The following is a 13,431-nucleotide window of genomic DNA, read 5'->3' on the forward strand; positions in this document are numbered from 1 at the left end:
ACACAAAGTACTCTTACTTCTACTTCTACTAATTGAAATTATAATAATACGAATGATAATCGTTATACAATAAAGATTGTTTAATTCCCTCATATCAAAGGATGGCTGGTGGTCTGCTGTTATTGCTCTGTTTATGTTTGTCTGGCAGAGTGATTTTTCCCTTGAGGTGATAATAAAGCCAAGCTGACAAGGTTGTAAACCCAAACGGACGTGGCATAAAGCACCCATACATCAATTTTCAATATCGCACCGCTGAGTCAGGCTCATTTTCATTCACTGTTGACATTTTGAAACACGGCTGTGGCTCCACTGAAGTTAACCCCGTAGGACCTGTGTCATCATCCTTTTCATCACCCTTAGGAGTCGACAGAGTGAAACAAACGGTGACCGTTTCAGGCGCAAGAAGGTGTTAGGAAGATCTGTGAGCTGTTTGAAGTAGTTTCCAGCTGCGTCGCAGCGCTTTTTTATCGGGTCTAAAGCAGGTGTAATAAACTGGACCGCTGAGCGTGACCAGCCTGGGACGGAGTTCATCAACATGCACCTACTGCTGCGCTCCCGTTAAGTCATGGCATCTGGAAGGCTGCCGGACTGTTACCATGGTGACGGAGGAGGGGAAAAAAGCAGCAGGTCCTGATAATCAGAGATGAACTACAAAATACAAACACATGGGATAGAAATCAAAGCAACGCACACGAGGATCTCTTAAAACTCAGTCCAAACATACTTGTGTGCATGGACAGAAGTATTAAATGTTTTGTTTAAGTAGGCCGTATTCAAAGTATATTCCCCGCTGATGATAAATGACCCCACGTTTCCCTCAACACCCTGTTTTAATTATGTTTGAACTACTTCAATAACAGAACTAAGACTACTACAATACAGTTTGAATCCTGTTTTTAAAGATGTTTTAAATGTTTGGTTTGCAGTGGAGTGGGGATATGAGACCAAATAACACCAGCACCAGAATCCCTGATAACGATACTACTAAAAGAAGATGATGTACTTTCATGCAGGAGGGAGCGAGGCGCCGGGATTCATGAAGTGAATGCATCGTTACTGGAATACATTCTCATTACCATCAAAAGATTCGTCAATTTCTTTTCACTCTTCTCAGTTAAATTCTTCTGGAGACTGGGTCCAGTAAGACGTGGTTTCACGCCCAAAACGTAATCTAACATCACATGAGAGACAAATCCTGCATTCTTTAATGAGGTACAACATGGAGGAGAGTAGCGTGACTTAGTGTGCGTTCCAATACCCATACTACTTACTATTTACTGTGACAGAAATGTTTTAGTTTATCCCAATGCGCAGTATGCCAAAAATACCAGGATGTCCAACTGCATCCGGTCACATGTTGCCGTATGCAAGCCAGCACCCTTTTCTTGGTATTCTGACCCACAATCAGCAGTTGAGCAGCAGATGTATGAGCAAGAGGGTTCAATGTTTTGATGAAGTAGTATGTTCCAATAGAATGCATACTGCATGTAACACTACATACTTTGAAAGGACAGCTGCAATATGTACTAAAAGTAAAAAGTTTGCGATTTAGACTTTGGTAGAGTAATATCCGTCTATAAATCGGTTTGTTTGGATGGGATTCAGAAACAGTTCTCTTATGAATAATGACAAAGTCTGTATTATTCAAACAGCTGAACATGTTCTAATATAGCACACAAAAAGTAATTAGAAAGGATAGTTAAAAATGAGACGAAGGGCTTGCCTCTTGTTTCCTGTCTCCTGACCGACCACCCATGACGGTGATCTAAACCAGGTGGTTTAACACCCCTATGAGTAGTAGTAGAGTTATTATTGCTAGCTTTAAAGGAGCAGTGTGTAGGATTTAGTGCCATCTAGTGGTTATGTTGCAGATTGCAACCAACTGAATCCCCCTCCGCTCACTCCTCCTTTTTCCAAGCGTGTTGGAGAACTTTGGTGGCGACCAGGAAACGTAGAATGCAAATGTCTCTCTCTCGAGCCAGTGATCGGTTTGTCCGGTGTGGTCTACTGTAGAAATATGGCGGACTCCTTGAAGAAGACCCGTTCCCTATGTAGATATAAAGGCCTTATTCTACGGTAACAAAAACACAACAGGTCTTAGTTTCAGGTGATTATACACTATTAAAACCTTGTTATGAATATCAATTCATGCCGATAGAAACCTAAATCCTGCACACTGCTTTAACAAAGTGGACTGTTTTATTCAACACAGACAATAAACTGGGTCTAGGAGCCATGCACCCTTACTTCATTAGTGACATAATACCACTGCGATAGTTCAAGTTTAGTTAGTGTAAGTCCCTTCTTGTGACCCATGTTGTTAAATGTGCTTTGATGTATCGTACTGTAAAAGTTTTGTTAAATTCTCCAGCAGTGATCACATTGAACAATATACAGATGATACCAGTCACCTGCTGTTTCAATAAAACATCAATGGCAGTACTGGTTAATGGCCACCCATTATTCACCGTGAGCACTCTCCCTCGGTGCACCAGCTCTGCAGAACATCGACACCATCACTAACATTTTAATGCGTTGTGCCGCTAATCGACTCCTGGGTGGACAAAACTGAATTATTCAGAGGCTGAATAATGGGGCTCGCTGAACATCAGGGAAACACAGATGCTAAGAGAGAGGTGGGACAAAAAGACAACATTCATTGAAGAGCTGAGCAGAGCAGTGCTGATTGGCTGAAAGCCCAGAACAATGTGCCAGTCAGGAAATGCTCACCGCGTTCCACCACCACGGATGAACGGAGATGGAAATGCAACACATTCGGCAGTTATATACTGAGAATAACAAAGAGAAAAAAAGACCAAATAAAAAGTGGGGGAATATCTAAATGTGCAAAGGCATTAGAGTCGGGGTTGGCCTGAGTCTTCGGGGATAGAGTTCTCTGTACCAACACATGAATAATATAACGCAAGTCGATTGAAATTGCCAATGACTTATGGTGGAGATCTATGTTTCCGATCCACTGTGGCATTAAGTGCTCCTAGAAGGCGTCCAATATAATGTGCACTAAATTAAATTACAGCACCTGCAGATTTTATTTGTCAATTTTTATCATTTCATCTTATTGCAGGATACTCGAGTCCATGTTCTCAATCGATGAGATGAACAATTTTGATAATCAAAGTCGTTTTTCAAGCAAAACTGCTCAAATATTCTCAGGCTGCAGCTTCTCAGATGTGAGGCTTTTCCGTTTTGCTCCATTTCATATTTTGTTTGACTTTGAATATGTTTGTGTTTTGAGCTTTTCATTTAGGGAAATTGTTATGAAAATTGTTGCCGCCCTAAATGCTGTGTAATATTCATTTCTAAAATATGAGCGTCAACCATGACATAATATGTAGCTGTCATTTGTTCACTGCTCCTGCTGCTGTTCCTGCTTGTACTGGTGCCTGTAATTTAATTTAACCAACAATTTGATTAAAACGCAACAATACATGCAATTGACTTTTCATTCTATAATTGCATAAGTTCAGACTCAACCCTCTGACTGTGGCAACAGCAGTTCTGCATTACAAGATAACAAACGCGTAATCTTTAAGGGCCTTGACGCCGTTTTTTTTAGAGGCACTTCGCTGCGTCAACGCAGACTTCTTCTGGGAATGTAATTCCCTCCAGTGCCCAAACTAATCACACTAGTATTCCTTTATTTAGTGAGTTTGTAGGTTGTCAACAAAGACATACAGCACATGACGCATACAGTTGGGTATTCATTTTAATTGCAATCATTTTCTGGAGGTTTAATTGCTGGGGTAAAGGATGCAAAGGATAAAAGCCGTTAGTTAATTTGAGGATAGGAGCATTAATTAAGACCACGATGGATGTAATTCAGCATGCCCTTTCAATGCATTATTAAAACCTCAGCTGAAAATGTGACGGGATTACAGATTCATACGAGGAGGGGGATCGCTCCTCTGCTTCTTGTCTCTTGCCTGACTTGTTTATTTACAGGGGAAATCATCCTGAATGCATGAGCTGAGATAAATGGGGATTTATTAACGAGGGAAGGATGTGTGAGCATGAAGCATTTCAGCAAAAAAAGAAAAATCTCAGGAGTTTTTATTAAACCATCGCTCACAACCCTCACAGACACCAGCACAGACGCTTTGTTACTGCCCCTGGCTTTTGTGCTGTGTTCACACCAAACACAAAGCTGACTTTTCATGCAAAGATGGGAATGGAATCTAATTTGAATTATGAAATATTTCAACTCGAGCAAGGAATTTGCGTAACGCTGTGTAGCGAAAGCCTATCGGTGTCGAGTCTCCTCCTCTCATTACTGACGTCCTGACATGGAGGAAGAAAAGCCGTCTGTGGGAGAAGTTCTACAGGGACCTGACGGAACTGTGTAGAGATGTACGGGTATAAACCAGACTGTCTAACCAGACATAAGCAATAACTTTGTGACCATATTTACGCTGAGAAGACGTAATTCTGAGTGCTGATAGCAGGAACAATGTGTGCAAAGCCCAGAAACAAATCAATCCAAACTCCATTCAGAACACCAGCATGAAGAGTTGTTTGCTTGTCGTCGGGCAGACAGACCTAATAAAGCATGAATAACATCTTTGTATGCATCGGCATTATTTTGTGATGGTATCCTTTTTATTCGTGAATAGTCAATTCAATCACAGAGAAATCTACTTATTTTGGGTTCACACAGCTAAACATATGATAAAGTAAATGAACCAGGACACAACTCATTTTAATGGAATTGCATCGCGATATAATTATCAGGATATCGTGATGCACAATGACGTTGTCTATATTGATAATAAGCACATTCTGACTCAGATTTGTCAGAAGTATTTTGTAGGATTATACTTTAAAAATTGCCGTTTTGTTTTTACATCACACTTCACAATGTGATTAACAAATATATAATATATATATAATATATATATATATATATATATATATTTTGCGCTATAATTTTACTTGAAACTTGTGTTCATTTAGCACTTAAGTTTTAAATTAAAGGAGAAAATACTTTTCATTTGTCAAGTGTTTAATTGAGAGTATACAAAAAAGGGCCTTACGGTTATTTCATGGACGTGATATTGTTGTCGAGATATGAAATAACCTAAAGTATATCGGGATAGGAGATTTTAGCTCCCAGCCAGATGTGAATTATGTATTTTCTTACTGTATTTGTGGAGTTCCTAAAGTGAAATAAAGAGTTTTTCTAATTGATGCAGAGTGTCAGCTGACATGTTCTTATCGGAACAAACAACACTGCTCGCATGAACTTCAATACTATCAGTTTACATGCCATGATTCTCTCTGAATCATCCTCAACCTGCATTATGGAGGGCTCCTCTCACAGGATACAACACGCTGAGAAGCAATTTAGGAGTCTTACCTCGTCTTGGTAGATAAAGAAAAGCATGATGGACAGAATCTCCAGGAAGAAGATGAGCAGGAGGAGGATGAAGAACTGCGAGAGACACAAAGGGAAGAGAATTATTGAACACACCATTTATCAGTGAGGAGGAAACGACAACAAGGGAGATAATGAGCATCTGTCTGTGAAGAATGGAAGAAGTCTACATTGAATAGAAGGCAGCAGACAGCAGTGTGTGGGAATAAAAGGGAAAAGTAATAAGATGGCCAAAGAGTGTCAAGGAGAAGGAGTTGGCGAAGTAAGGATGATCGAGGAGCGTCGATATTTCTAAGTGGCAGGTCAAGAGAGCAGAGAGGGGAAGAGGAAGAAGAGGAGGAGAGGAGATATACAGTTTTCCTCTATCCACTTTTTTGGATCTGTTAAAGGAGCCTCATTTTATTCCTCACCAGTCGCCTCCCGCCCCTCCTGCTTGATGGGTGATTCATCTTCTTCCTGTGGGCCCGTGTGAGTGCTTAAAACCGTTACGAGCTCAATCATCAACCACTCTGCTGGGGGGGACGTCTACCACACGGGGGGGGGGGTCATATGAGGCAATGGTGTAATATTCCAGAGCGTCATAATAACAAAATAAATAAAAGACATCTTGATGAAATGGCACTAGTTTATCAACTGATGTGTCTGCGGACCAATAAATCCACAGAATGTAGAACAGGTTGGTCCAGGCTGAAGTATCTCTGCTCTGACTGGATGGCCATGAAATCTATTACAGATATCCTCGATGAAGAGAGGTTGCATCTACCACTACTTCAGTGGTCCCAACTGCAACCAAGAGCCCATAATCATGGAATATAAGACGGGACCTTCTGAGCCTTAAGATGTTGGTAGGAGGGCTACAGGCAATACATCAATAAGGTGATATGAGACAAGATATCGTATGATCTGATACGGAATAAGTGAGTGTTTTCTTGGTTTTTAAAAACTTCATTGTAGTAGAATGATGTAATTTACCAATCCCCAACACACACGCCCTTTCCAGGGATCTTATTTCAAGTTGTCCATCTGTTCATTTTTTGGGAAATCGTTAAACTCCAGAGCTTCCATGAGAATAGGGACGGGGCGATTACATCAATATCGTAATATGAGTGTAAATAAAGTCTTAGATTTTGGATATCCTAGTATGTCAAAGGTTCTGTCTTTTCCTGGTTTTAAAGGCTGTATTACAGTAAAATGATGTCATTTCCTGAACTCACCAGACTGTTCTAGAATTTCTTCACAATGTGCACAAACGTCTACCTGACTCAAGGGTGAGCTGATTCGATTTTAGTGGTCAAAGGATATTATGACCTCACAAAACCCAATTTTGGCCATAACTCAAGAATTCATATGCTAGTTATGACAATTTCACACAAATGTCTAACAGGATAAAATGTGGAAATGATGACATTTTAGACAGACACGGATGTAAACTGCAACATGACGGACGTTTTCCACATTAGCTGTTAGCACTTCATGTTTGCAGTGTATTGATGGAGGTACAAACAGTTATCTCTAGTTTACTCTGAACACTTAAAGATGTGATGGGTCTCAGTAGAGCTGCAGGCGATATGGAGAAAATCTATTTTTGACCAAATATCTTGATATTGATGCGGTCCAAAGATATTTACACAAAGTGATTTTTGATAGATGATCAGTAATGTGGATATAATGATTAAGTGTAAAAAGACAAATAAAACAGCTAGAACAGTCTGATATGTTCAGAAAATGACATCACCGATTTTAAAAGTAGAGATGTTCTTTTCCAAAGACATCATGGCTACATGTCCTCCGAGTGCTGCAGCTTGACAGTGGGTGTGAGGGTTGTTGGTTCACCGGAATCAAGCGAGGCTGTCAGTTGCCCCGCGAGGTCTTTTCCTGGCAGCACCTGCATGAATGAATGACTAAACATGGCAACGGTGGAAGGTGCGACGAGGTGACAGCACATCGCCCACGGCGTGTTTGATTCACTCAGGCTCCTTTTCCATTTCCATTGTTCTGTCAGGCTTCATTGTGAATGTTGTGCTCTGTGAGGTGTGAAATTCCTGGTAACTCCAATTTGTGGGGGGGGGTGTTTATTATTATTATTATTATTTATTGAATAAATATGCTCCTCTGTGGATTTGAGACAATTCTGCCTCTTTAGGACAGATGAAATGCTTCAGCGAGATGAGTATTTTCAAAATACAATTCAGTCAAGTGAAGAAGCTCTGCAGTATTTCCTAGTTGGTGAATATTTGACATTTTGAAGGTGCTACCCGAGACGGGCGGAATATTTGCATTTTTTTGATCTGCAACACCATTTTTTGGAAAAAGAGCCAAAAAATGGCAAAAGCCAAGTTTGAATCTGAACCATTTTTCCTTTTGTTGTGATATTTCTTGACCTGCTGTTTTCCTCTTCACTGTCTCATAGAGTGAAGGGTCGACGATGCAGCTACTCTGGAAGACATTTAGATTCAGTTTTCACAGAACTTTAGTTGGGTTTAGAAAAAAGATCTGGAAAGACTTTGTTGAAGGCAACAAAACGATTGGTTAGGTTTAGTAAATGATCTTGAAATACTTCAACGTTTCCTCATACAACGGTTCGTACTTCTCATTTTTCGTGCATTTTCCAACGAAAGTCCAGCAACACGTGTGAATTTCTGCTTGTTACATGCACACAGTCTTTTCAAAATATACTTCCGTCTTCACAGAAAACTAAGTTAGGGTTAGGCAACAAAACTACTTAGTTAGGTTCAGGAAATGATTGGGACGTCGACTTCTCGCTTCACACGGGGCACATGTTGACTGTTGTTTTGTTTTTGGTGTTGTAGTTTTTCTGGCTCAGGCAGAGGAAGATAAAGGGAAAAACTGTCCGTGCACACAACACCAGAACTATTTGAATAACTGAAGAATTCAGATGTCGACAGCAATTATAAAGAATGGCACCAGGCCATCAGCCTTTATTTAAAGCCATGTTTACAGCCACTTGTCGAATTAAATATGATGATGATAATTACTTTCCTTTTTGCTATCTGTAAAAAGGCCGCAAGATGTTGTCTTTGTCTGCTTGTTGTTGAAAATCGTTAAAGATTTAAGAGCACATCGTTTGGGAGTCCTGAAAATCTAAACTTGAACCTTTTTCTAACAAAAGAGAAAGCAAAGAAATCCAACAGAAAGAATTCACATTCATTGCTTCCTCACCCTTTTACCGTTTCTCTCTCTGCCTCTCAAAGGCAGATTTCTCTACTTGGCTCTTGGTGTGTTTGTTCGAGCCCGTGGAATCACACCAGAGAGCAAAGGGACATCGTTAAGAGAGAGAAACGGATCCTCTCCAGCACTTGGAGAACAAACAGACTCATCCCCTGTGGCTCTCTGAATATTTCCCCATTAATCTGCTAATAACAAATTTAACTCAGACAATAGGCACACTCAATGGGATCATTTGATGGCAGCAGACTGCATTTTGCCTTTTATAATATACTAAAAGGAAACTATTGAATTAGCTCGAGGGCTTTCAGAATGCTGCATTGAATGGGCTGCTATTATCAAAAAGGTTGCAGAAATTAGCTGTAAATGATGAAAACCCATTTGTGAACTGTGAAGACAGGCTGATAAAATAACAATAAAAGCGTGCTAAGTAAGTCAAGTGCAGAGGAATTGTGCTCACTTCGTGATACATAATTCAATTAGACGTAACTTCATGTTAATCATTAACAAAAATCTAAACAGTTTGTTGAAAACAATTTAATGTCTTTGCGGGAAAAAATGATTTAATTGAGATGATAAACAAACAAATATAGCATAATTTGTTCCAAGTTACCTTAAAAGGCTGTTGCCTAACGAGACTAATGACTCTTGTTTATGTGACAGAGATGCACCAGGCAGTTGAAATACATTTACATCTGTTTTAGTCGTGGTAGTTAAAGTAATGTTTGTGTAAACACACATGGCTCCAGTGCATCTCAGCTAAAATCCAAAGAAGCTGTGTTTGTTTTGTGCTCGGCGTCTCGCGGTGATAAATTATTACAAAGACTTGGATCTCATTACAAAAAGGGCCCGAACAGGCTCGATTTTTTTCCCCCGGAATTGTCATTATTCAAACTGAAATACGTTTCTGTGTTCGCAGCAGTGGCTTCCAGCAGCATAACTATAGGAAAGATTTATAGCAGATCAGAGTAGAAGGAAACAAAATAGGCCTATAAACAGGGTTTCTATGGATCAGAAAGCTGTATAGCTTTTGTAAAATGAGATTCAGCTGTTTTTGGACTGTAATGCACTGTAATGTACTGTCTGTGGTGGGAGAAGTACTCAAGAGCCAATAAAACTACTTCATTACAAGTAAAGGTCCTTCATTCACAACTCTACTTAAGAAACAGAAGTAGTCGTATCAGCAACGTGTAATTAAAGTTGTAAACATACTTGTTTTGCAGTAAATATATAGTATTTTAGTTCAGTGGTGCCCAATAAAGGGTCGGGCCCCCTCCAAAGTGTCACAAGTTAAATCTGAGGGGTCATGAGACGATTAAAGGGAGAAGACAAAAGAACAACATGGAGGTGGGAGAGGGATTCTCTGCTGATGCCAGAGAACAAGGAGTAACAGTAATCGAATCCACTAGCTACGATGGTGTGGATAACAGTCTCCAGGTTTTTGGGAGAAAGAATTGGTTTAATCTTTGAAATGTTTCTGAGATGATAAAAGCAGGATTGAACCATCGATTTAAATCTAAGGTGAGGTTTTAACCGCAAATTACACAATTTCTCCTAATCTGAGTTATTGAATATGAAAGAAAACCAAGACTTTTATGTGTGAACTATTAATTTGGGTTATTTCATTGTCTGGAAATGGAAACTGTGCGTATAAAGTGGCCAAGAGGGGAACATATAAAAGGAAAAAAGAACTGGACCCAGCACTGAGCCTTGGGGCACCCCACAGTGAACCCGTGTTGCAACACAGAATCAGCTGTCTCTTAAGTCGGGCCTAAAGCATTGCAGTACAATAAGTACTTAAGTACAGTACGTGCATAAATGTACTTCCCACCACTGTGCACTGTATTGTATGAGTTAAACTATCACACATCACTCTCTGCATCTTGCTAGAAGGCTGCTTTCAACCCTCAGATCTTTCACCCAGATCATGTCGTCTCAGACAAAGCAACTGCGAAGATTCCTTTTTTGGCCTCGAGACCTTTTCTATTTCTCAACACCAGATAACACAAAAAAAGTGAGACCGGGAAAGCCTGCTACTGCTCTCGCAGAGCGAGCCTGTGGGAAACAGATAGCACTGACACGTGTAATGGTGTGTATTATCATGTCAGTCTATCACCAGCGATATAAAACTCAGTAAAGTGGTCCTTTAAGACCTCTAAATTCCTGTCGTGTTGGACCGGTGTCCTGCAGCTTTTTGTTCCATTACAGTTTTTGTACTGTGAGAGGTAATGAGCCACAGCTGGTCTGTATCTAACTGAAGCCTTCAGGGGTGAACAACAACCTGCAGGACACCGACTCTCGAGGACCAGACTAGAGCTTCTCGTTGGGCTTTTCTTCAACCGTTTCCATGTTTGCAGCCTGTGTTTACAGGTTCATAGCACCAGAAGCAGCGTTGCAATTAGTCACTCGTGAATTGTGATATTTACTCCACGTTTAAGTAGACGTTAATGTATCTGAAGAACAGCACCTTTTATTGGCCACTGAAGACTAAATGCACACTGCACGCATTATGAAAATTGATGCACTGCAGACGCCGGCCTTGTATGCAACTCTTATTTATGTTGTGACTTGTTCGGCCAGCAGTGCTGATATCCCTGTTTAGCAGAGATTGATGTCTCAGCAGGGCCTTGGGATGAGAACTATAATCAAAGTCCAGGTACAGGGATTGATTCCTTTGTGTTCTTCCATGCTGTGATTTCCACGCAGTGTGAAAGCTTCAGAGGCTCTTTGTGTGGTGGCTGGTGAGGCAGTCATGTCAGGCCCACAGTCCATTAGCACCCTCTAAAATCAATACCTTGATGGGATCTTTCCAGCCTTGAGCGTCTATGGAGAGTAGCCCTCGGGGCGATAGCCGCGTTCTCTTCATATGGCGGATTGAATCGTTTTTTACAGGTTCTATATCTGAGACCCACGTAAGAGGGAGCTTCCATTTCCAGCACAGTTACCTCACCTCTCTGACTAATTTGTGGGCAGATTCGGTCACAGACCCACCACACCCCCATGTACCCTTTGACTTGCACTACTATTGACTGTCTGAACTCACTGGTGTGAAACATGACTTTAATCACCCATAACCCTGGTTGAAATTGAACTTTGGAGAAATTCAGTGTCGTCAAAAAGGCTCTTATTGTTAACTTAAACTTAAACTTAAAATCTTATTGTTGACTTTAAAATGAAAGGACAAGATGTTCTTTCATTGTCACTTCATTGTCTATCCGAGGCTCACCTGATATTGTCTTTGCAGAAAATGAATTACGCTTTTCCGTCTAAAACATCGTTTTGCAATTCTATTGTTGTAACTTGGCAGCAAATAGTGTTTTCATCTCTCATAGTATGAAGCGGAAAATGGGTCTTCAGGGCCTTTTTAAGAGCTCGTTTCCACATTAATATTGCAAACCAACATTTCTCTCAGTAACTTTGTCCAAAAACTGCTGCATTACTAACTCAAGACTGAAGCTTACAGAAGGAACAGTACGTTTTTCATTCATTTAAAGTCTAACATGTCTGAAAATCCAGATAACAGAATTGCAAAAGCATTAGCACTGATGTTTGTGGCTACACATCACAAGATTCACTAAAAGAAGTAATACTTTTTTCCCAGCACGAATCGCAACATTAAGTCCTCAAATATCTCACGGCCATCAGCGTGCTAATTAGCCCTGACATTTGAAGAGAAGAGTCTTTTCTAATCTCCATGAAGAACGGGCTGCTCTCTCACTCATCAAAGCACACTCATTACATTGACACAGCGCAGGAATCGGTCTGGTCACTGTGGGGAAAATTCCATGGATCATGCTAACGATCGACACTGAGACTCATTCCCACAGAGCTCATAATTGATCACCCAGCTGTGCCGTTATTTCCAATGATAATTTATATTTTTTTCCCCATACGGAATTCTTCTTTCTGATAAATGCTGTGCAGCGTCGGTGCTTGATTACATGAGCTTGTTTATCAAAATAATTACCAAACTTATAAGCATCCGGGATTCACACTTGATCAGGGATGCGCTGTTTGAAATCAGAGCAAAATGTGTGTAGATTAGAGCGGGACAATATTTCATGTCAAGCTCTTCCTGTTGACTCGATTTGCATAATAGGGAGTGTATCTATATCTCTATATACATCGATATCCCCATCGAGGGGAGATATATATATACATATATACCTAAAATAAAGAGATGTAGAGATATAGAGAGAGATATGTAAAGATAGAGGTGTGTGTGTGTGTATACTGTATATTATATATTATATATATATATATAGAGAGAGAGAGCGAGAGAGAGAGAAAGCTATATTCTCCGTTGGCAAATTCATGTCAGACACCCCTTCAGTAACGATCAGTGCTGTCTGTACTTCAACATGACTTCAAAAGCTGTTAAACCCCAAAGAAAGAAGCAGAGGCTGTTCTACTGAGATTAGTGAAGCAATAAAAATATATATATCTAGACATTAAACTGGATAAAATAAGAGCAGGCGTGTCAGTGGCCAGTGCCCTTGAAGACCAGGCTAGACCCCCATATGGCCCATCAAGTGCTGTGAGTTTCCTCTCAGTGAAGCCACAGCTCCATATTCACAATATCATTTTCATTGTTTAATAGAAAGATCAAATCATTTTTCCTTGTTCCATAATCATGATTGTATTTGTATTATCTTGTCATCATTCATGTGTTTTCTGTTTTTTTTCTCACTATGTTTAATTAAATCAGGGAAACAGTCTCTAAATTATAACACACAGGAAATGTCAAATGTAGCATAATGAATGAAAACAGTCAGATGTGGCCACTGATACAGAATGTGTAGCATGTCAGCAGTGCCATTCACTTCACATGACTGGGAAAGGTGTTTTAAAGA

The 13,431-nt window shown here is 40.2% G+C and overlaps 1 protein-coding gene across 1 annotated transcript in view; it reads right to left on the reverse strand.

The window, feature by feature from the left end:
* The window catches only part of tspan4a (tetraspanin 4a), a 54,026-nt gene that overhangs the window by 29,284 nt on the left and 11,311 nt on the right, over positions 1 to 13,431 (reverse strand). Inside the window, exon 3 of the mRNA XM_031848776.1 lies at positions 5,375 to 5,449. Coding sequence (XP_031704636.1) covers positions 5,375 to 5,449 — 75 coding nt within the window. The remainder of the gene's footprint in view (positions 1 to 5,374; positions 5,450 to 13,431) is intronic.

The sequence above is a fragment of the Anarrhichthys ocellatus genome, unplaced genomic scaffold (genome assembly GCF_004355925.1).
Source record: "Anarrhichthys ocellatus isolate YVR2014 unplaced genomic scaffold, GSC_Weel_1.0 scaffold8, whole genome shotgun sequence".
Lineage (NCBI taxonomy): Eukaryota > Metazoa > Chordata > Actinopteri > Perciformes > Anarhichadidae > Anarrhichthys > Anarrhichthys ocellatus.